A 25,070-nucleotide genomic window follows, 5' to 3' on the forward strand; every position below is an offset into this window, starting at 1 on the left:
GTGGCAGGGTTGTTGACAAAGGGCAGCCACACTCTAGCCACTACACACCCTGAATTGTGTGTGATACTCTTGATTTGATTGTATCTACCAGTGGTGGTTATTGAGCACCCACCATTTTCAGAGGCATGGGCACCAGGCCCCGGGGCTTGCAGCCTTCAGCTTCAGAGCGCACAGTCAGGTGAGGTAGGAGGGGCCACAAGTAGATCAATGCAAGGGTATGTGGAAAACCATCATACAAACTTCCCCAGAGTACAGTGCAGAAAAGGGGGCCCAGGGAGGGCAAAATAATGCTTCAAAGAAGAACAGTGCAGCTAAGGATGCAGCCCAGCCAGGCGTCACTGTGTTTCATCCTGAAGTCACCCAAGGGGTCAGGACTGTTATTATACCCATTTTATGGATGAAGAAACTGAGGTTCAAAGAGGTTAGGCAACTCCTCCAGGCTCACACACCTAGTAAATGGTGGGTTGGGTTTGGTGACCAGTCTGCCTGACTCCAGAGTCCAAACTGGGACCTGTGACACTCTGCTGCCTTTGATGTTTCAGCCCTAAAGACCACTGGGCTTTCACAAGGTAAACAGAGTCCAGATAGGCATTCCAGACAGAGGGATCAGCATCAGCAAAGGCATGTGGGTGGAAGTGTGTCGGAGTGGAGTTTATCGGGAAATTACAAATGGTTCCTGAGTCTAGAGTATGAGGGGGCGGGGAAGTGACGAGAGTAGAGGCTGGAGGGGCGAGCTAGGGCTGGATCATGAAGGTAGTTTTTGTTTTGCTCCATTAAGATGTTTGGACTTCACCCTGCAGATTGTCAGGGAGCTGTTGAAGGATTTTGAACAGCGATGGAACCTGACTAAGTGCACATTTTTGGAATAAAGATCTCTCTGGCAACAGTTTGAGGACTAGGCTGGTGGATTGGAGGGAGGTGAATCTGGAGGCAGGAAATGTTTTGACGAGGAGATTTTGAGAGTTCCAGGTGACAGCAGGTGGAGACCTGACCCTCCTAGGAAGGATGGGAGGCAGTAAATGGGGCTGCTGAAGAGGCAGGACTTGGTGACTGGCTGGCTCTGCAAGATGAGGGAAAAGGGGCAGAGAAATTTGACTCGAAGGATTTGGCTGCAGAGTCACGATGGTGCTGCTCACTGAGGTTGGGGCTGCAGGAGAAGGAACAGGTGGGGTTGCAAGGGAAATTGGCCACACGTGAGGTCTCTATAAGATAGTGAGAGGAGAATGTCCAATTGTTGGTGACACAAGGGCCTGAAATGCAGCAGGGAGCTGTGTGGTGCAAGTACAGCCTGGGGAGTCATGAGGACACAGATACTAGTTGAACTGTAGGAGTGTTGCGGTCCATGACAGTGAAGACCAGAACCTTCATTTTCAGGGGCAAGTAGAGAGGGGTCTGCCCTCTCTATGGGGCCTCAAGATAAGGCCCCATAAGTGGCGGTTGCATTTAGCAGCAGTTGGTGGTGACGTTGGTTTGATGCACCGGGTGGCGTGTGAGGAGAAACCAGATTGTGGTGGTTTGATGGATGAGTGAGAGGTGAGGAAGTGCACATTGCAAGGCTGGACTATTCATTTGGAAACCTAGGCTGTGAGGGGAAGAAAGAAGAGTGCTATTTGTTTTCCCTCATAAAAGCAAATATAGATCTAACTGTGGTTGGATTTGTGCGCATTTTGGGGAATGACTTCATATTGATAAATTCACAAATCAGAGAAACAAAAATAAACTTTTGTTGAGCAGTGAACTTTTTCTAAGGGTGTTTGAGAAAAATGAGGTCAAATGGTACAGTTCTTCAGAACAGAGGGATTGGCCCAGGAGGTCAAGGCTGCAGTGAGCCATGACCATACCACTGCTCTCCAACCTGGGCAACAGAGTGAGATCCTGTCTGAAAAAACAAACAAACAAAAACAAAAAATGCACACAAAACATAGGGGATCTTTGGGGGACAGACTCCATCAGATATAGCTGGGTTGTGAGCTGCTCTGGGTGGGGCGGCTCTGCAGTTGTCCTGGGCTCCAGGTGTGGTACCATGCACACAGTGAACAGGCATAGAGAAATCCTTTTCAAGTTCACTTGGCTGTGACTTTGATGCCTGTTCCCCAGCATCCCTCTATATCCTCCAGACTAATTACTGTACTGGCATCAAGTCCCAAAGGCCTAATTTCAGCAAGACGCAGTGCCATTCAGATACAAAGATTCCCCTGGAGAGTGCCTTTAAGAGGGTGCCGGGCAGAGACTTGGTGGAAAATCTGTTTTTAGCCGTCTTACCATAGCAGAGAGTTGGTTAAGGCGAGGATGAGCTACCCTCAACTTTTATGTGAAAATGTATCAATTTCTGCCTTGGTTTGGCTTGGGCTACCTAGAGCTTGAGGTGGTAGGAGTTATCCCCACGCAGCTTCCCGGGAACTGATGCTTATTGAGCTCATCTGTGGGCCCAGCGCTGTGAGAGGCCCCTCCGTTTAATTTTCACAGGAACTCTATGTTGTTTATGACTTGCTCAAAGGAGCACTTAGTGACTCAGAAGCCCATGTTCTTTCTACCACATCACATTGGCTTCCAGGGACTCAAGAGCTGAGTGCCTGGGGGTGTTTCTGAAACCAAGGAAATGGACTAGCTTATCTGTTCTAGTCTCCTGTCTTATGCTATTTGCAAATAGGGAAAGGATGTCTTTTTCAAGATAGGGTGTACATGTGTGAGTGCCTACGTAGAGGGGTGGGCAGGCTTATTTCCGGGGGTCAGGCAACTTTTGCAGGACACTAAGGTACTAATAGAAGGTAAGATGTAAAATGACGGACCCGGTTGTTATTGGAAGTTGGCCTGCAACAGTTGGGTAAGAGACATCTTAATTCCCATGTGGTTGACCTTCACATTGGGAAGGAATGCCTTCTGATCCAGGCCAAATTTGACATACCCACTCCTAATACCTACTGTATTAGCTAGGGTAATGCCTCCTGCCTAAGAGATAAGTTCCCAGTTCTCAGTGACTTCGCATACTGCATATTTATAGCTCACATATGTAAAGTCCAAAACATGTGTTCTGGTCAAAGAGGGCTTTCCCCCATGCAGGCATCCAGGGGACTGGGTCCCTTCCTTCTTGTGGCTCACCAACTTCAACACACAGTTTCCAAGGTCTTTGTGCCCTGGCAGAAGGAGAAAAGGCACCAAAAACCACTATGGGGGATTCTTATGGGTCAGTCTTAGAAGTGGCATGCGCCACTCCTGCTTGGATTCCATGACTTAGAACCTGGTCACCTGGACTCACAGCTGCAAGCAAGGGTCCAGGAGGAAGGAGCGGTCCAGCTGGTGGTGAGCTAGCTCATCTCCACAACACCCACCAAGGCTCCAAAGACACCTCTCAGCTTAGCTTTCACTGGTGGATTAGATGCTGTTCTCATTTGATCTATAGATCCTAGCATTTTGGAGTTTGATGAAAGAAGGGCAGGAGAGTATTAAGAATCAAAGGTCTTAGCTGGGCTTGGTGGCTCATCCCTGTAATTCCAGCACTTTGGGAGGCCGAGGAGGGTGGATCACTTGAGGCCAGGAGTTTGAGACCACCCTGGCCAACATGGTGAAACCCCGTCTCTACTAAAAATACAAAAAAAAAAAAAAAAAAAAAATTAGCCTGGCCTGGTGGGAGCCACCTGTAATCCCAGCTACTTGGGAGGCTGAGGCAGGAGAATCGCTTGAACCCAGGAGGTGGAGGTTGCAGTGAGCCAAGATTGCACCACTGCACTCTAGCTTTGGCAACAAAGCAAGACTCTGTCTCAAAAAAAAAAAAAAAAAAAGAATAAAAAGAATCAAAGGTCTAGACCGCAGACTACATCCTGATGTGGTGTGCAAGACAGTAGTGCTTGTGTGCCTGTGGCCCCATCTACTTTGTGTGGGAGCAATATGGGTATGCTTATTGAGGGCATCACCCACTCTGTATAGGAACTGTTGGAACACAGGGTCTGAGTGTTCTTCCTGGGTAGGGCGATGTATGGTAGGCCCTGAGAGCTAAGACCAGGGAACTGGTGCCCAACCTTCCCTGGGGTGTTGAAGAATATTTCACAGGTGCAGAGTGGTGGGGGAGGACTGTACCTGTGGTGAGAGTCTGGGGAAGACAGAATAGGAGATAAAAATGGGGAACTTGGCAAGGCTGAGCTTTGGTGGGCTTCCTGCGGTCAAATGAGATTTGGAAAGAATGAGACAAGCCTAGATGACTTTTTAAAAAGAGGTAAAAAATATTTCATTGAACCAATAAAAAACAGCAAATGTCTTTCATTGACCTAATGATTTATTTTGTTTATTGTATTTTAACTCAAAAGTATTTCAGAAAGTTAGCAAGATTATTAATTAGACCACAGATTCTATTCCCTGGCCTTGGGCAGCTCCCACTTATAGAAGGTGGTGATGGTGGTAGTGGTGGTAGGGTTTTTTTTTTTTGTTTGCATTTTATTATTGTTTTTGTGGTAAAATTTACATAACATACAATTTATCATTTTAACCTTTTGTTTGTTTGTTTGTTTGTTTTGAGGCAGGCTCTTGTTCTAGTCACCCAGGCTGGAGTGCAGTGGCATGATCATGGCTTACAGCAGCCTCGACCTCCTGGGCCCAAGCAATCCTCCCACCTCAGTTCCCCAAGTACCACAAGTGGGACCACAGATGCACCCCACCACACCCGGCTAATTTTTCTTTGCTTTTTTGTAGAGACAGAGTCTCACTGCGTTGCCCAGGCTGGTCTTGAACTCTTGGACTCAAGCAATCCTCCCACCTTGGCCTCCCAAAGAGCAGGAATTACAGGCATGAGCCACTGTGCCTGGCCCATTTTAACTATTTTTAATTGTAAGATTTAATGGTATTAAGTACATTCATGTTGTTATGCAACCATCACTACCATCCTTCCACAGAATAAACTGAAAGTTGGCACCTATTTCTTTCTGAGACGGAGTCTCGCTCTGTCACCCAGGCTGGAGTGCGGTGGCGCAATCTTGGCTGACTGCAACCTCCACCTCCCAGGTTCAAGCGATTCTCTTGCCTCAGCCTCCTCAGTAGATGGAATTACAGGAACGCGCCACCACACCCAGCTAATTTTTGTATTTTTGGTAGAGATGGGGTTTCACCATGTTGGTCAGGCTGGTCTCAAACTCCTGACCTCGAGTCTGCACCTATTTAATAATAACTCTCCATTCCCCACTTCCCCCAGATCCTGGTAACCACCATTCTACTTTATGTCTCTATGAATTTGCTTATTGTGGGCACCTCTCACTGTTAGTTTTGAGATAGGCTGGCCTCCTAAAAATTGGGAATCAGAGTTCACAGTTTTCCTGGCACCCAGTGGGGGATCAAGATGATTCAGGTCACTTGCAGAAGTGTCTGCAAAGGTTTTGGTGGTAAGATGAGCTCTGCATGTGGGGTAAGATGTACGTTACTTTGTCAACCAGGTACACAGGTTTCCTTCTTGGGGACTTCACCAGCAGGGGATCCTGCAGGAAATGAGATTTGGGTTGGAGATTTGGGTTGGAGGCAATGCCTTCCCCATTCTGCTCTGGAATGTGGGTGGGAGAGCATGGGCTTTGGAAGACACCTGCTGCACTGGATGCAAGGGCCCTGTAGTCCCTCGGGAGTGGAGCTGCTGGAAGGAACACAGCCTTGGGGGACTTGGCCCTGACCTGTTAACATTTAAGCTAATTCCTTAAATTAGCACAATGTCAGGGTTTCATGCAGGGTTTCATGACCCTTTCTGTTTTGGAGAAAGATCACATCGCTAGTGCTGTGTAGCCACACAAGGGCCCAGGTGCTGAGTTCCACCAAGCCCTGAGCACTTGTTAGGCCTGGAGAAGATAAGATACAGGAAGCCCACCTCCTGTTGTTGAGATGGACAGTCAGGGAAAGAAGACTCCTGGCCTTGGAATGTGTATGTAAGAGGGGTTGTAAAAGTCATGCATGTTCCTGGTAGAAACTTTAGGAAATACAGAAAAGTATAGAGTAAAAGTATACTAACAGCTATCTGAAATGCGATCCTACACACACATCACCACTGTTCACATCTGGCTTATTTCTCTTCTCCTATAGACACTAGACATTATTTTATGGAGTTGAAATTGTATTGACTTTCTGGATCCATATCCTGCTCTTTTCACTCTGCATTATGGCATAAGCATTTTCCCATGGATTAAATGTCTTTACAAATATTATTTTTAAAGGACTGCCTGATACTTGTTTGGTTGTACCATGACTTATAAGACCATGCATCATTTGATACTTGTAGACTCTCCAAGCCCAGAATAACTTGGGAGACAATAGAAGTTAACTGATTTAATTTACATAGCAGCTTCAGAAAAGGAAGACCATACTACTTCTGTATATATGGCTCATATGGACTGGGGCTAAGAGCATGGATTTCAAAGTGAAATGGCCTGGGCTCATTTCACAGCACCCCTACTAGCTGCCTGCATGATATGGAGGCATTTACTCACCTCTGTAAAGCTGTCTTCTATCAAACAAGGGTGGTGAAAAGAGACAGGATGGTAAAGGCCTGGTACACTGTGAGTGCCCACTGTCAGTGTCCTCACATGGGTGGTGCAAGTTGAGGCCTGGGCTTGAACCCAGGTATCCTCATGCCTAGGCCAGAGTTCTTTCCACCTCAGAGGCTTCCCCTGTTCTAGAAGGTCCTTGAAGAGAGACTTAGTGGTACAGATGAAGATATGGAGTGCTGGCTAGAAATCCTTATGGAAAATTTTAAATATATATATGTATATGATATATTTGCACACACACCACACATACATGTACATATACACACATGCACATATACACATACATGTACATACACATGCTACATATACACGTGTATTTGCGCATACATGAATACACATACATATGTGCTCACATATATCCATATATACACAAACACACATATATACACACACATGCACACATATACACATACATGTACACATGTATACCCCTGCGAACATACACACGTACACATACACATATACACACATTCATACATATATACACATATGCACACACATACATACATACACATATGCACACACATACATACACATATGCACACATATATACATACATGAAATAATCACACATGGCAAACATAGTTGTGTTACAGAAAAGGAAGATAGGCAACTTCTGCAATTACTTCTCTCTCTCTTTTTAAGGCCTTTGCTTTTTGCAGAATAAAAATGAAAAAAGAAAGAAAAAAGTTATACCTCCCCCACGTCCACATAGACGTGTTGTGAGGATTCCTTAGGTTAACACTGGTGAGAGTGCCTGGGTGGTACTGGGACCTGATGACGTTGGCTTCCTTCTGCCATTCCAAGCACTGTGACTGGTCAGCATACAGGTGTTTCTTGACGCCAGGAGGGGAGGCCTGGAGGGTGGGCACTGCCTCATTGGGACCTCCCGGCGCCTGGTACTGTTGAGTGGCTATAAGAAGCAATGGATGAGGTGAGGAAGGGGGAATGTATGAGGCGCCTTCAAGCTAGACCAGTGGAGCCCACTAACTATTGAAAAGGAGTGGGGAAGAGGGCTGGGGCCAGAAGGGCAAGAGCCAAAGAACTTGGGTTCTCAGTGAAGGAGCGGGCATAGAAGGCCAGGGCCTGCAGTGGACCTGGGGTCTCTCCCCAGCACTCCAGCCCTGAGGCTGTGTGGCAAAAGAGGGAAGGTCTGGGCCCTTGCTACCTCCTGGAAACTTGGTTGAGCTTCATGGTGAGTCTCTTGGGTGCTCTTTCATTGGCCTTTCCTAGTAGGGGTTTCAGACAGCATGTATAAGAGGACTCTCCATGTGTGCCTTCAGTGTGCATGGAAAGCGGCTTTGGCTTCCTGGAGGTGATCTCAAGGCAACACCCAGGAGCAATAGAGAAGGCTTTGGAGAAGTGGAACTTATCTTTCTGGGGAATGACTAAGAAGAATTATTTCACTGAGGCTGTCTTCCAGAGGAGGCAAGGGTGGAGCAGGCAGCCCCAGGAGGCAGTACACGCTCCTCTGTTTGTGGAAGTGACCGAGGCAAGGCTGGGGACACCTGGATGGAAGGAGATTACCAAGAAGACAAGGTGGCCCTCTCAGTCCCTTCCCAACCCTGGAAGTGCTCCTTTTGGTTAAATTGGGTGCCTAGTGCCCTGGTAGGTGGAAAGCCAGCCCTACCTGGGCCAGGTGGGAAGATGGGGTCTGTAGGCCCCACCTGGGAGCCAGGTGTTCCTGCCCATGGTGGGCTCTGTGGGGATGCACCAGGTGTGGAAGGCATCTCGTACTGCTGAGCCCCTGGCTGGCTCCTGCCTCATCTCAGGTGTTGGATTCAGATGGCCATAACTGAAGGTCTTCTGTGTGCGAGAGTTAGAGCTGGAGCTTTTTAGTTTCCTGAGCACCCTGCGAGTGTGGGGTGAACACCCCACTTCATTGCCAAGGAACCTGGGCCTTCCTCCAGAGCTCCTTAGTGACGTAGAGCTGGGAGAGGGTAAGTTTGAACAGGGCTGCTTGGCAGTATACATGGGTTTTGTTTTTGGATTGCATTGACCTTGAAACAGATTTTGTCTGTGAGCCTCAAGGGTGGGTTGAAAAATGAGCTTTTCTCCTGGGCAAACTGCTGCTTTGTGGGAAGGTTCTGCCTAGTGCCCACCCCCATCTCTCCTTAAGTTTGTATAAACTCCATAATTTATCAAAACCCTGGTTGCACTGTCTGATATGCCATTTGGGAGAAGAGGCTCAGGGAAGGCAAGAGGCATCGGAGTCCTAAATTTGAGGGCACCTGCAGATCGGGATGGGGAGGCTCCTCCTCTCATTTGGAGAGGTGCTCAGGGACTCTGCATAAACCTTGAGCTTGACTCTCAGATTTTGTGGGCTTAGCCCATTACCAATTCTGTTGCCTGCAATCCGGGGCCCTAAATTATAATTTTTAGCAGCTAGAGGCAGGGAAAGGAAGTTGCTTTGTGACTCATGAAGTCACATAGGCAGGGGAGCAGAAGAACCACAAATAAGAGACTCCACTTGGCAAAAACCAAATTGCTTCAAAGCTATTCTTGGAAACTTAAAGCATCACATCTTGTTTCTTCCCAGAAAATGCAGAAAGCCTCATATTTCTGGCTAGTTGGTTTTATTTCTATTGCATATCAAACCTCAAAAAGGCAACAGCTGGGTGGTGGTTAACAAGGAAAACTTTAATAAGAGCTAGTTACCAGGATCCTCTGATAAAAAAAAAAAAAAAAATCCTGACTACCTTCTTTTGGGGTGAGGGGAAGGATAGCCACCAAAGGTTTTGTACTCCAGTTCTCTGGAATAAAGGTTTGAAGCTCAGAATCACTGAGTTCTTCTGAGTGCTAGGTCAGCCCTTCCCAGTTCATTCCCAGCACTGTCCTGAATTCTGTATGTTTTCAGTTCATTACCAAAACTACTTTCTATGAGGTTCCCTAGTTATACATGGGAAACTAAAACCCAAAAAATAAATGAGTTGTCCAAGTCTACACAAAGAGGAAGTGAGTTTGAACTCAGACCTTCTAAATGGAAGGCCCTTGTCCTCTAGTTTTAAAGTATACAGGTTGACTATACCTAAACTGAAATCTAGAATGCTCCAAAATTTGAAGCTTTTTGAGTGCTGACATGATGCTGTAAGGAAGTGTTCACTGGAGTCTTCTGGATTTTGGATTTTTGGGATTTGGGATGCTCAACCAAGTAAGTATGATGGACATATTCTAAAAAAAAGGAAAAAATAGAAATCCAAAACACTTCAGGTCCCAAGCATTTTGGATAAGGGATACTCAACCTGTATATAACTCCTTGACCCAGAAAGCTAGTCTCAGTAGTCTTGAATGATGTTTCTTTTGCCCTTCCTTTTGATGTGATGATGTTTGGGCTGTTTGAAGAATCGTAATGAGTATTGGTTATCACATACATGATCTCACTGATTCCTTAGAGCCCCATGAAGTGAGGAGAACAGGTAGCCCTCTGCATCCATTGGTCCCACATCACAGATACAACCAACTGTGGATTGAAAATATTCAGGAAAAAAAAAACAGATGATTTCATCTGTACTGAATATGTACAGACTTTTTTACTGTCATTATTTCCTAAACAATGCAATGTAAGTATTTACATAGCACTTGTATTAGGTATTATAAGTAATCTAGAGATGATTTAAAGTATACGAGAGAATGTGTGTAAGTTATATGCAAACATGACATCATTTTATATAAGGGACTTGAGCATCTACGGATTTTGGTATCTGCATGGGATCCTGAAACCAATCTCCCGTGGTTACTGAGGGAAGCCTGTATTATCCCTATTTCACGCATGAGAAAACTGAGGCCAAGATGGATGAGGTAACTTGCCTAGGGTCACACGACTAGCAAGTGTTGAGAGCAGATTCACACTCAGGTTGCCCTGACTCTAAATATTCTGATGTTAATCCCACGAGGAAAGCTACCCGCCATGGGTGTTAGAGTCATTTTTAAGGTCTACGACCTAACTTGGAAAGCCAGTTGTAAAGGGTGAGACGGGTGTTTAGGTCCAGGGTGGCAAGTCTGAGCCTGGTACAGGCTGCTGGGCTACATATCCAAGCTGCGCTTATCTTCTCCCGTCAAACCATCTCCTTCCACCTCCCCTTATCTCACTCTAGATAAGGGCTGGTTCCTGGAGCTCCCACGCCTATCCAGCCCTCAGCACCGCCTTTAGCTCTTTTTCCACTGGAGCCCGAAGACGAAGTTGTTCATTCTTCTTCTAGGGGAGGAGGGGTGGCCACTGGGGTGCGGAGGAGACAGCTTCTTCCAGTTTGTAAATTATTGTCTGGCTTGATGCCTCTAAACTGTTCATAATTTTAGACAAGGAGGAGCTGGCAACTTGGAGAACTGATTTACAAGACTATTTTCTAAACTGGTACATTTCCCCAGGTACAAATCTGCCTCCTGTGGTAGATGCAGCATGCGTTACCACATCTACTGAGTGCCTGCCGGGACCTGGCTCTGCCGTCATCCACGTTTCTTGCCCTTCACAGCTACCCTGCAAGGATGAGATTATAATTTGTCTGTTACAGTAAGGAAACTGAGAATCAGAAGTGGCTTGTGTGAGGCAATAGCTCTGAAGCCTTACAGTTTTCTCTGTGCTGCTTGCCTGTCCTCAGAAAAGACTGTAGTGTAGCAGGCAAGTTCAAATAGCCTTGTGTTTTTCGGCCAGCCACTGCAGCCTTTGTTCAATGCTGGGCACAGAAGTGGTTCCAAAGATAGATAAAGACTGAGAATGTTAATACGCTCTGCAAAGCAAATGAGTCCTTCCCTCTGTTTATGCTCTCTGGGTGGCAACATTGCACATGGGGAAAGTGGAGACATAGTAGGAGGCAGTGTTTATGTGAGTCATGCCCAAGTAAGCACAGTGGACGCTCACAGAGCCCAGAGAGGATCTGTGAAGGAATCCATGCTTGTCGCACCAGGCAGGGCACAGAGCCGCCTTCCCCAGTCTACTGAAGTTGCTGAGTGTCATAGACCGGGGTCACTGGGTAAGGCCTCATGGAGGACCCAGCCTGGGTAGGGCAGGGAAGCTGGCCAGGCCTGAGCAGGGAATGAGTGCTAGTCTCCCTTCAGCCAAGCATAGTGCCAGGCACCTCGGAAGCTCTCCAGGAAAGAGGGAAGGTCGGGTAGGGCCCTACAAAGTTGCTGGGATCCTGTCACCCCCAAGTCTGGGCATCCAGTGTCTGAGACCTCGCCAGCCCCAGCAGGCTCCTCCTGGCAGGTGGTGCCCAGTGGGCTCCTATGCTCCTTTGCATGTGCTGTTCTTCCCCCTTCTCTTCCAGCTCCTCTCATTGCTGCCTGGACAGCCCCTTAGCTGCCTCCTTGCCTCCAGCCTCCTCCTCCAGTCCACTGCTGCCCTATCATCTTCCCAAAGACTTGTCTCTTCCTGCTCCTCTGTCTTCTGCTCCTCACCACCCACTGGAGAGGCCAGTCCCCCTCCTTGGCCTGGAGGGGACACCTGCCACCACGTGCGCTGGACATCCCCACCGCACCTCCTCACGAATCCTGAACCTTGAACTTGCTGTCATTCCACCACTGTCCCGCTCTTTCTACACTCACATCCCTGTGTGGGTATTTCCATGGCCTGGAATGTCCACTGCCCAGTCTTCTATTAAAATAAATCTCATTCCTAAAATGGAAGCTTTCTTGAGATTTCTCTCTTGTGGCCCCTCTGGACTCCTCGAGGCTCTGTTGGACACCGCCTGCTCTGGGCTTCCATGCCCTTGGCTCATATTCCGCAAGCACTTGCCTGCGGTCTTGTAATCCATCTGCCCCTGTGGGCGGGGCCTGAGCCTACGTATTCCCGGCCCCTTGAGTGGTGCCGGACTCTTGCTAATGCACCAGTAATTGTTGCTGAGTGAATAAGTAAGAGATTAAGGAGGAAGATAAACACCATTCTCTGCTTTTAGTATTATAAAACCGTCCCACAATTCCAACTTGTCCACGATGAACACTGCCCCTCTGGGGAGCGCAGAGCTGCCGTGAGGCCTGCGCTCTGTGTGCTGCTGACCTCCTCTTACCAGGCCTCATCGGTGGAACTCGGTCTGCTGTGCCCTCTTGCTCAGAGACCCCTCCAGCCCTCCTGACAGCTGGGTCAGCCCCAGCTCCTCCACATTTGTTTTCTTGCGTCAGCTTTGGATTCTGGAAAAACAGCTAGTGCTTTGGAAAATCAGCTCTACTTTATTTTTGTTCCTTTGAAACTTAAATGACTTTCCTAAGAAATGTCTGAGGTTAGAATGGTGCAGAAAGGACCATGGCCAAATCCCAGGCAAGCTATTTTTGGGATGTGAATGAGCACCCATCGCATTTTTCCCTTCCATCAGCCGAAGCACTTGTTCCAAATAGCTCACAGCCTGGACTTACAAAGCACAGGCCCCCTTTGCACAGGCGGAGGAGGTCCACGTGTCTCTCTCTGTCTGTGAGTCTGACTGAGGTAGATGGTGTGCTTCCAGCTGATACCAAGAGCAGAAGTTTTGAGAAGAGACTGTTTATCATGTGTATAGTGTGGAAAGCCCTGCTCTCTGGTAACGAATGAAGAAAGGCTTTAAAGCTGGGTGTCTACAGAGAGGTGGGCAGTCATGAAATCTAGAGAGATGTTCTCTGGAGTTTTTTCTGTCTGTGCCTTAGTGTAATGTGGCTGGGTTATATTCACATCAGCCAACCAATTTGCAGCACCGAGAATGATAGACTTTCAATGGTGCTATATGTAGTGTACTTTTCTGGGTTTTTTTCCCTTTTCCTAGTCACTATTTGCAGAGCCACTTGGCTTAGAGCAAGATTGACTAGGTACTGTTGGCATTAGCCAGGGCATAGCCTTGTGCAATCTGTGGTACTTTTCAGCCAGCAAGAGGAGCAGAGCATAGGGGAAGAGATTACCTGCAATGCCACATTGACAGGCCAAAAGGCACAATTCTATATCTGTTATAAATATTTATGTTTAGTATTGAACACTAAATAGTGTGGTTAATATTTGAATGTCTTAAAGAAATTGTATTTTTACTTCTCAGCACCCATCCCCCACCCTAACCTCATCGTCCAAAGCTGACCTCTGCCTCCCCCTACTTTCACAGGTGTGACGTTTCTCCAGATACTTCATGCTGTTCACCTGTGTCCTCGCCACACCACTGCCACACACGACTCCTGAACCATGGGGGAAAACGAGGATGAGAAGCAGGCCCAGGCGGGGCAGGTTTTTGAGAACTTTGTCCAGGCATCCACGTGCAAAGGTACCCTCCAGGCCTTCAACATTCTCACACGACACCTGGACCTAGACCCTCTGGACCACAGAAACTTTTATTCCAAGCTCAAGTCCAAGGTGACCACCTGGAAAGCCAAAGCCCTGTGGTACAAATTGGATAAGCGTGGTTCCCACAAAGAGTATAAGCGAGGGAAGTCGTGCACGAACACCAAGGTAAGGGGAAACCCTCCTAGTCTTACCTTTGCAGGGCGTGTGGGTTGACATTTGGGAGGTTAGGAAGCTGTTGCCATTTTGGCACTCTAAGGTTCTTAGGTGTGGGTGTGACTGTTGCATTGTTTTCCTCCGGTAAAGGTTTCCTTTGTCTCTAAGCATCAGCTTTTCCTGGCTGGGAGATTCCCTCCACTCGTGCCCTGTCCAAGGGAGGGAAGCCAGAGGCAAAGTTGAGGGAGAGAAGCCCATGCTTGATATTACCCCCTCTTCTATTATCCCTGCTGCCACTACTACTACTTCTAGTAGCTGCTATTTGTTGAGCAGCTTCTAGGTACAAGGTACTTTATGTCCATGATTTCAATGAACAGCTACAGCAGTCCTTCAGGCCATTTTAGAGATGGGGAAATTGAGAAGTCAGTTGTGCCCAAGGTCACACAACTAGAGGACAACCTTAGTCCGTCTGATTCTAGGGCCTAAGTCCTAAATCTCAAGGAGAGGCATAGTTACAGAGTTGTGTTCGCCTGGGTGTGGACATTTTAGAAAGATCCCCTGGTTTTGGATTAATTGGCTAAGAAATAGGTCTAGGTCCTTACTGCCTCTTTCTCCCTGTCTCTTTCTCTTCCTCCTGATACCCCTGCATTCTCCACCTGCCCACTCCCTTCCTCAGGATGCATTTCTCTACCTAGGACCACACTCATAGTTAAGCCTACACGAACTGGTTGCATCCCCCATCATTTGGCCATAGACAGCATCGGCGAACACAGGCTTGCTATCGCAGCCTTTCTCTGACATTTCTGAAATGCCCAGCACCAGATGGGCGGGTGGGAGTCCAGGCTTCTCAGCTGACTTCCCTGGTGGCCGTGGGGACTGTCAGCCCTGAGCACTGGTGCAGGCTGTGTGTTTAGGTTAAAATCGAATGTGCTGTATTTAGACCTCACAGGAGGTAGCTCAGCTAGAACCCTAGGAATTCCAGCCAGTGCCAATCCCAGGACAAGAGGATTGAACTCTCCATGGCAATCGGGACTGTTGTGTTTTTGTTTTGGTGATGAGAAGCTGTCGAGTCCACCATGGGATATGCTGCTTTCCACTGCCCCTGGGGAGACAGCTGCCAAGCTCCTGTGAGCCTGGGGCACACTGACACTGCGGGACATAGGAAAAGCATTCCATCAGGTTGAAACAGACCAGTCGCCTCAGCCCAGAGCAGACTAGCTATCCAGGCAGTGCCTGTTCATAACCTACCATGCTCCAGCTAGGCAGAGGAGATGGGGGAGGTAGGGAAAAGGAAGGGGGAGGAGAAGGTGAGACCAATGTCCTGGGTGCCACTCCTGCCCAGTGCCTCCCTTCCTCGTTGTTGTGACTTCATGGTTCAGAGTTCACTGAGTGGCTCTTCAGAGTTAAAGGAGGGGAAGCTTTTAGCTTCCAAAGTGTCATCCCTCTTAGTAATTGTATATGGTGGCTTCTTTTTTTTAAAGGTCCCATAAAAGTCAGGTGGCCCAGTTGCACTATGTTCTCTCACAGAGGGTTTTCAGAGCTCTGGTTTTTATTAGGGAATGCTATTGCCCCATACACCCAACATGTTGTGGCTGCTGAGGGACCCTCTTGGTGATCTGAAGACAGATTGTCACAGGGAGTCAGCCAGCAGAGGGATGGAACGGAGGGCTGACCACCAAGAAGAGACCCTTCTTCCAAAACGTACTAGCCAGTTGCCTAGCTGGTGTGGCCAGCCTCTATTTTACAAGCTTTGGTAGCTTGAAATAGAACAGTCATCACATCTTGTGGTTGGCAGGTCACCACTGGCTTCTGAGACACAAAGGGAAAGAAAGCTCCTTTTGTTAGGGATGCTGGGTAAGGTGCCTCTTGCCCAGGAATTTTTATGCCTGTCTTGTGAGGAGGAACAAAGACATTTCACATGTGAGATAACCCATCTCGTAAAAACCGCCTGAATGCTGAGTGGAAGATACATTTGAGAATGCATTGTAAGTATGAACTGTGACTGTGTTAGGCTACTTGAGCTGTGCTTTTCAGAAACCCAGCTCAAAATAACCACAAAGAACAGGAAGATCATTGACTCATATTAACAGGAAGGTCCAGACACTTTAAGTCCTGACCTTAACTTGGATGCTTTGATGCTTTGCTCTCTATTGGCTCCATGCTTCCCTCCTGCAAACACATTTCCTCCATGTTCGAAGCCTCTCATTCACATCTTTACAGCTCCATTCCAAAAGGCTGGAATCTGTCTCTTCCAGGTCAATATTGAAAAAAACCTCAGAGAAGGATTCTGATTGGCCCACTTCTGGATTTATTACGGCCAAAGCCAGAGGAACTGGTTACTGTGATTGGCAGCCCTTCCAAGCATCACATGATTGATGTGAGGGAGGAGCAAATCCCCAAGGATGTGGGAGTGTGAGACAGATAATCAACAGGTGTCCTTGGCTGGGCGTCGCGGCTCACGCCTGTAATCCCAGCACTTGGGAAGCCAAGGCAGGTGGATCACTTGAGGTCAGGAGTTCGAGATCAGCCTGGCCAACATGGTGAAACCCCATCTCTACTAAAAAATACAAAAAAAATTAGCCAGGTGTGGTGGCAAGTGCCTGTAGTCCCAGCTACTCAGGAGGCTGAGGCAGGAGAATCACTTGAACCCAGGAGGCATAGGTTGCAGTGAGCTGAGATCACACCACTGCACTCCAGCCTGGGTGACAGAGCGAGACTCCATCAAAAAAAAAAAAAAAAAAAAAGAAAGAAAGAAAGAAAAAATCACACAAAAAATGGGTGTCATCTACAGTGAGTGTTGATTTGTGTTCTGGCCATGATATAGGCCCCTGGCATATCACATTCATGTGTGGGTGGTTAATGGCCAGCTCCATGAGGCCGGTGCTTGTACTCCTTGTTGTGAGTCAAAACACAGAACAGGGGTCCTCCCCTCTTCCAACATGAACAGACACTGTCTTGCTCACGTACCATGTTCAGGCATCCTTTGGTGTCATGGTTTATGCTGAGCATTAGTCAAGGAAGAAATGCTGGGCATTTGCATACATGTGGCTGATCATTAATGCTAAGCCAGATGACACAGGTTTGTCAGGCACCAGGCATAAAGCCAAGCTCCTGGTTAGCCATAGGCAGAGCAAGAATAAATGTAATTCAGCCAGAACCCCGACCTTTGTGCTGAAGTGGATGCATCTCAGCACCACCTGGAGTGGGTCTGGGCTTAAGCATTTCACAAGCATTTATCAGCCCCTGCCATATGCTGAGCACCATGCTCCTGCCTCCGTGCCACCATATGTGTGTGTATACACACATGCGTGTGACAGTGGTGAGATATTGGGGACCAGGATCTATTTGGAGAAGAGGGAAGGGCTCTAATGGAGGTGTCAGGGGACAAGCAGAGTGGCCTGAGAGCTCTCGAGAGCAGTGGCTCAGGTGCCAGTTCCAAAAACTCACTTGGGATTATTGTTTATTATTGATGATTATTTATGAGGGTTTTATTGGCACTGAATATTAATAATTCTTTCCCTGGGTGTGACTGTGTTTGGATAAGAATGAGGGTGAACTGAGGATCATGCCAAATGAACTCTTTCAGGATTGATACTGGCTCTGTATTAGGGTAACACCTGACTCGAATGTCACATCCAACTGAGTAGTGTTACCGAGGAAAACAACCCAGAAGAACCTGCAATATGTAATTTGGTGTGGGAAATGCTATAATCACAAAATTTTGGACTCTGGTTATTTTTATATATAAATCTTTAATGCTAGAAGGAACTTAAGCAGATGTTATGTGCAATCTCTGCATTTAACAGGCCACAAACTGAGGTCCAGAAAGCTGAAGAGAGTGGCATTACTGGGATTTGGACTCTATTTACTGGTTTGCTCTTACATTCTTTTGTTTATTTGCTCATTAGCAGGTGTTTCCAGTGCCCTACACCTTACCAGGCATTTGACAGAGAGGATAGTTTGGAAGATGAATAAGATGTGGTTCTTACTTGAGCTTTATGTAAAGACAGATATGTAATTATTTCTGTATTCACTTATTAATCATTCGTCAGGTGAATAGTTACTGAGCAGCTGCTATGTGTCAGGCATTTGTCTAGCTATGTAATAGCTCTGTAGCCTTGGGCAAGTTACTTAATATCTCTGGTCCTCAGTAGCATTCTCTGTAAAATGAGGATAATAAGAGTAGCTACTTCATGGAGTTACCATGAGAGTTAAATAAGGTAACCTTTGTAAAGTGTGGAAGGCTGTCTAGCATTCTGATAAGTGATCAGTAAACATTTAGCCCTTATTATCATTAATATCTTAAGAGCTATGAGAGAGGTATGTACACTGGTCTGCAGGAGGATAGAAAAGCAAATGACTAACTGTGGCAGGGGTAGTCTGGGAACGCTTCCTGGAAGAGGAGGTTTGATGTGGGGCTTGGCAGATGAGTAGGAGTTTGCCATGTAGAGCTGAGGAAACAGCTAAAGGGAGTGCATATATTCTAGGGAGAGTGTGTTGCTCTGTAATGGGAAAGGAGGAGTGTGTGGGGTGTGGGGAAAGGGTGAAAGCCGGAGACAACAGAGTGGATGGATGGTAGGAAAGGCTGGAGGAAAACACCTCCTGGTCCAGGCTGTGAACAGAGGGTCTCGTACTCAAACAGAGGACCTGGGAAACCATTAACAATGAGCCCCTGATTCCCAGTCCTGTCCAGGGTTCTTTCCACCACTCCCCACAGGATTGCTCAGTAATCACAGGTACCATTACAGACCAGGGGGTATTTGTACATTGTTGCCATAAAAACTCGCAGGAAATGACTCATGGAATCTTGTCACCAGCAGGAATCAGGCCAGCGTATGTAATGAAAACTCTTGCGTTACCTTTTTAGAAGGATGTGACTGTATTTTGTGAGTATGCAGCAGGGTCACCACACACCTTTTGCTCCTGGGCCCCTCCCCTGTGTGTAGCCCAGGCCCCGGTTTGTGCTCGAGGGCTAGACGGCCCTATGGTCCCCAGTTTCCTCCGTAGATCACACAGGGAGGCAGCGAGGCAGGGTGCAAGGGTGTTAGGGGTGGAAGGGGTGACACCGGGAGCAAAGACTGCTACCCCTTGGCCTGGATAAACCTGTCTGACATTCCCGACCTCTGAAGTCATCCATCATGGCTGTGCTGGCTCAGACACTTCAAGGGCCACTTTGCCTGATACGGGCAGTTCCAGTCATAACCGATAAAGCAGAAGATGGTCTCTGGGGTGTGAAACTCTGTGCGAGTTGAAGAAAAAGCTTAAAAGAACTCTGGATTTGTCTGCTTACCTGACAATAGACTGCCGGCCCTGCAACATTGAACATGTTTCTGAGCCTGGATTGCCAGTCGGGTTGTACCAATGGTTGCATTTGTTACCACAGCTGCACATGGAATGTGTGGGGTTCGCATGAGTGTGTGTGTTGGGCATTATATGTGAGCTTGAGTAAATCCAATTCACAGCAATGTCATATGGAGAAGAAAAAAACTTTCCTTTTTAGCTGTCCTCATAGGAAGTTGTTAATCCAGGTTTACTGAGTTCCCTTTATAAATATATTTCTAAATAAAGACTTTTTTGTCTTTTTATGAAAAAACTAGGCCAGGTGGGATGGTTCACACCTGTAACCCCAGCACTTTGGGAGGCTAAGCTGGGAGGAATGCTCAGGGCCAGGAGTTCGAAACCAAATTGGGCGACATAGTGAGACCTGGTCTCTACAGCAAATACACACACACACACACACACACACACACACACACTTATGCACACATATACCATACATACACATACACTTAGTCACACATATACACACACCACACACACATACACACATAGATACACAAATACATATACACCACACACATACACACACGCCACACACCATACACACATACATACACACATCACACATACATATATACAAATACACACATATATACACAAATACACACATACACACACATACTACACACACCACAAACCATACACACATTCACACATACCCCACACACACCATATACACACATACACACACCACACACACATACATACACATGCACTTATACACACGTATACATGCATACATACCACACACATACATAACACCACGCACACACTACACACATATCTATTTCTTTACATAGACACATATATATTTCTTTAAATATGTATATATAAATATATATTTCTGCCCCCATACTTATCTATATATTTCCATATATATTTCTTTATATATGTATTTTTTCTTTATAAGGAAAAGAAAAGGTTTCTTTGAAAAAAATGCCTGCTCATGATAAAAAATAACTCAAGTAGGGTAAGAAAATATAGGGTGAGACCGGGCAAGTGGGACCAACACAGTGAGAAAACAATGTGTTTTCACTAGCTGAGGGTGGTGCACCCCACCATGCCTGTGGTCCCAGCTACGTGGGAGGCTGAGGTGGGAGGATCGCTTGAGCCCAGGAGGTCAAGGCGGCAGTGAGCTATGATTGCACCAGAGTACTCTAGCCTGGGCAACAGAGCAAGATCCTGTCTCAAAAAAAAAAGAAAGAAAGAAAGAAAAGAAAAGAGAGAAAAAAAAAAAGACAAGACAAGACAGTGTGGATTTGAGCCTAAGCCAAGCTAATTTTAAAAAAAGGAAAGAAAATTTAGTGTGGAAGAAGTTTCTTTTCTCCATTCCCCCAGTTTTCCTTCCTAGAGGCAAGTACTCTCCCATTTCTTTTGTTACCTTCCTGAAAATCTCTGCATGTTTGTGGATGTGTGTTACGGATGCATGCACTGCCCCCTTTATTTTCTTAATGGGAAAAAAAAATCTACACACATTTTTTCTACACTGGTTCTGAACTTTTTCACTGAAAAATATATCTTTGAGATTGCTTTATCTCAGTAGGTGTGGATGTAACTCTTTTATTCATGTCTTTTATGGTTTCTCATTTTATGGCTACAGCACAATAGCACCATTTCTTTTATTTATTTATTTATTTTTGAGATGGAATCTTGCTCTGTCACCCAGGCTGGAGTGCAGTGGCACGATCTCAGCTCACTGCAACCTCCGCCTCTCAGGTTCAAGTGATTCTCTTGCCTCAGCCTCCCAAGTAGCTGGGACTACAGGCGTGAGCCACCATGCCCGGCTAACTTTGGTATTTTTAGTAGAAATGGAGTTTCACCATGTTGGCCAGGCTGGTCTCAAACTCCTGACCTCATGATCTGCCTGCCACGGCCTCTCAAAGTGCTGGAATTACAGGCATGAGCCACCACACCGTCTATAGCACAATTTCTTTAGCTTAGCTTATTTCCAGTCTATTGCCATTTTAAACAGTGCTGCAGTCCATTTCCTTAACCACACTTGTTTGTATACATGTGAAATTGTGAGACAAAGCGTATGCGTGCTACATTTAAAAATTATAGGCATTGTCAGATTCTCCTCCCTGGAGTGGATACTCCCACCAATAGTGCAAGGGAGTACCAAGAAGAGTCCTTCTTTAAAAAGAGAGTGCAGTAAGACATTGCCTACTTAGATTTCCCGGGCTTTGCTGAGTGGGCATTGATAGACACCCTCTGAGTCCTGCAGCGTGGACTAGGTGACCTTGAATGGGGCCACTGAGTGAAGAGCAGTCCAGCAGTGAAGTGGCAGGGATTACTGCCATCCTTGTAACAACAACAGTTTTATTACCACCACCAAACATTTGCGTGGTGCTTTACAGCTCACAACACAGTTCCATGTACATCGTTTCATTAAGAGGTTTGTCAGTCCCCATTTCTCACTCCTATAACCCCAGCACTTTGGGAGGCCTAGGTGGGCGGGTCCCTTGAGCCCAGGAATTCGAGACCAGCCCGGGCAATATGGCAATACCCCGTCTATACAAAAAATACAAAAATTAGCCGGGTGTGATGGTGCATGCCTATAGTCTCAACTACTGGGGAGTCTGAGTGGGGAGGCTGACTTGAGCCTGGGAGGTCAAGGCAGCAATAAGCCATGATTGTGCCACAGCACTCCAGCCTGGGTGAAGAGCAAGACCCCATCTCAAAAAAATAAAAAAGTTTGCTGTATCAGTAAAAGTGAATGTTCTTTAAGAGAAGAACACCTATAAGTGTATCAAATCAAATGCACTTATATTTCTCTTGAAAATTTCATCAAATAATGGGAGACTTTAGGGCCCTGGCCCACGGAGGATCTGTCCTATTAGTGCTGAACAGGGGCCTGGCCTGGCTAACTTGTTCTCTTTATGATTCAGTTCAAGCAGACATCAGCTCCTCCTGGGAGCCTTCCCTGACCATCTCCTCCCCATTGCCTCCTCTTATTCCATCCCCAATCTGGGTTTGGTGCCCCAGTGGGCTCCTAGATTCTCTGGTCCTATTGCTATCTTGCTGATCAGTGCCCCACATTGATGGCTTTGTCTCTTTTGACGGTGAGCTCCCTAAGGACAGGGAGCATGCCTGGTTCATCCCCGGATCTCAAGTCCCGAGCACAGGGCTTGGCACAGGGAAGATGCATAGGGATAGAGGAGCGAACTCTGTGGCTCAAAGGGCTTCTTTCTGGAGCTTTACTGTGTGAGCCCCGGTGTTTCCAAGCTTTGATGGTGGGTTTGAGGAAGACAAAACCAGACAATCCTTTCATTTCCTTATTTAAGCATCTGTCCAAGTTTGCATCCAAGCATTCCGTCCCTGCAGGGTGGGGATGGTGGCCACAGCCCTGTCTGGCCCTTGACTAGCATCTGGCTGCCCGTGGAGCTTTCAAAAGAGACGGGAAGTTAGCCAATAGGCTTGTGAAGCTGGAAGACTGAGCCTCCCTTTTCTTGGAGAAAAAAAGAAAACCCTCTTGCAGCTCCTGGCCCACCCAGGGTTGTACAAGGCCCTAGGGAGTCTCTGGCCAGGATTATCCAAATAAATGTGTATCTCTGGGCAGGGAGAAAGGAAACCATGAAGCAGTTTAACGCTCTCCTTCCCAGACTAAAAGGTAAACCCTGGCTTCCCTCTTCCTTGCTCACTGGAGACTCTTGTTCTGCTTTGTTTTTTTCCCATAATTAAAAATATCTTGGCAATCAGTGTATTCCTTGACCAGATAATTGTCCCACTTGATGTGAATGTATCTGTCTATCTCCTACTCAACAGGGTGGAGTACCAGGTTCAGTTCAGCCTCCTGCCACAGGGAAGGTCCTGGGCAGTTCACTGAGCCTGATTCTCAGGTTGTTCTCCTGCGCTGAATTTGTAAGAGTGCATTCAGCTGCAGGCAACTGACATGCTGACCAGAGGTGAAAACAAACAGGGGCTTATGTTTTTAAGGAGAAGTGAGGAGAGAGGCAGTGGCTGGAGGTTCAGTAGCTATATTCTCTGATTCTCTAGGCCAGTGCCGCCCAAAAGAAATATAATGTAAGCCCATATATAATGTTAAACTTTCTATTAGCCACATTTTAGAAATATAAAGACGTGTTGAAATTGTAATAATATATTTTATTTAACCTAATATATCCACACTATTTCAACATGTAGTAAATATAAAAAATGATTACTGAGATATTTTGCTTTTTGTATATTACATTTTTGAAATACTGTGTATTTTACAGCTCATCTCAGTTAAGTCTAGCCACACATCAAGTGCTTACTAGCCACATGTGGCTAGTGGCTGTCAAATTGGACAGTGCAGTTTTCCTCATGCTTGTCACCTTGTAGTCACAAGGTGGCTGCTGCAGCTCCAGCCATCACATTTGCTTTCAAAGCAGGAAGAAGGTAGATGGGGTTGCTCTAGCTACATACATCTCTTTATCATGTAGGCAAAAGTGTTCCCAGAAACTCTGCTAAAATGTAAGCTCCATGGGCACAGGAATTTTTGCCTATATGTTCTCGGCTGATTCCCCAGCACCTAGGAAAATGCCTGACACATAACATGTGTTCAGGTTCAAACACATAACAGGTTCACATAACAGGTTCAAATGCAGATGCTTAGTAGGTGTTTGGAGTGCAGGGTGTTCATCAGCAGTCAACACCTGTGAAAGGAATGGGGAAGACGATGATTGAGCTGAGGAAGAAGTCAAATTGTGTACAAGAGACTCAAATGTCTGCAGGTTCAAGCAATTACGTCTCTTCCTACTTGGCCTTTCAGTAAATGAGTTTTGCAAGAAACAAGGTGGGAGACATCATGGTTCTCAGTTGATATTAGTGTTGTAGGACTCTCTCCTTAGTTCAGGTAAAAGCCGGGTTCTTGCCACATGGCCATGAAAGATTAGGCTCAAAGACACTTTGAAGGGTGAGAAAAATGGAATGTATTGGGCGAAAAGGAAGAAAAAAACTTAGCAAACTGAGAGAGGCTCCTATTAACAGGCCCCCATCTCACACATTGAATCCCAGGTACCACCCAGAACAGGAGAGGTCAGTCTCCTCCCCCTGCTAATGGTGCAAACTTCCCGAGGCCCCACCCCATCCTCCCAGTGCACAGGCAGGTCAGAGGTTCTCTGGAGATCTCTTTATACTTGGCTGTCTCCTTAGGATGGTCAGCCATAAGCTACCAGCTCTCCATGTAACATGTACTAACATATATCCCGATACAAATATTGAAATATATAACATACATAGTTATAGAAATATATACTTAAGTTGTAAATATAGTATATACATATATTTTTATGTATTATAATTATATTACATTAAAAAGTTACTCATTTCAAACTTCTATGCAGCTTCTTAGAAAGATAAACCGAGTCTATTATAATTTCAGAGGCTGCTCAGAGCCTTTGGCTCTATGTGACAGATTTCACTGCAACCTGGCATATTCTACACCTCCTGCTATCGGTCTTATAGTCTTAAGAGATGTAAATACAGGGTAGCGAGCTATACCAAAGGGTGGTCTATGGGAAATCTGCAGTGGAAAGATTTTATTCTCAGGACCCTTTCTGCAGGGGACAGCTGTCAAAATCTGAGGAACATATAGGGGGAGATTTTTTTTAAGTTCAAATCTATAAGACTTAAGTCCAGGGGAAGTTTCATGTCCCCTTCCAGCCAAGGAGAACATGCTCATGTTTACGTGAGCTCCCTGTTGCTCCTCTCTAGCTTTAAGAGAATGAGCTCTTGCATTTACTCTTTGCCCCTGGCATTCCCAATGTGTCTTTTTAAATTGTGGTAAAATATGTTTAACAAATTTGTCATCTCAACCATTTCTAAGTGTACAATTAATTAATTCAGCGGCATTAATT

At 46.3% G+C, this 25,070-nt stretch overlaps 1 protein-coding gene across 22 annotated transcripts in view; it reads left to right on the plus strand.

Moving 5' to 3' along the window:
* Positions 1 to 25,070, plus strand: part of MICAL2 (microtubule associated monooxygenase, calponin and LIM domain containing 2) — a 254,029-nt gene that overhangs the window by 39,530 nt on the left and 189,429 nt on the right. For 21 of the 22 annotated variants that reach the window (XR_004069309.3, XR_004069312.3, XR_004069308.3 and 18 more), the window contains one exon: positions 13,562 to 13,902. Coding sequence is in view for 15 of the 22 variants with exons in the window: in XM_055356264.2 (XP_055212239.1) it covers positions 13,639 to 13,902 (264 nt within the window). In the remaining 7 variants the exon portion in view is untranslated. Of the gene's footprint in view, positions 1 to 12,400; positions 13,060 to 13,561; positions 13,903 to 25,070 lie in introns of those variants that run through there. The other variant, XR_008669853.2, reaches the window with a different exon arrangement.

This window comes from Gorilla gorilla, chromosome 9, assembly GCF_029281585.2.
Source record: "Gorilla gorilla gorilla isolate KB3781 chromosome 9, NHGRI_mGorGor1-v2.1_pri, whole genome shotgun sequence".
NCBI lineage: Eukaryota > Metazoa > Chordata > Mammalia > Primates > Hominidae > Gorilla > Gorilla gorilla.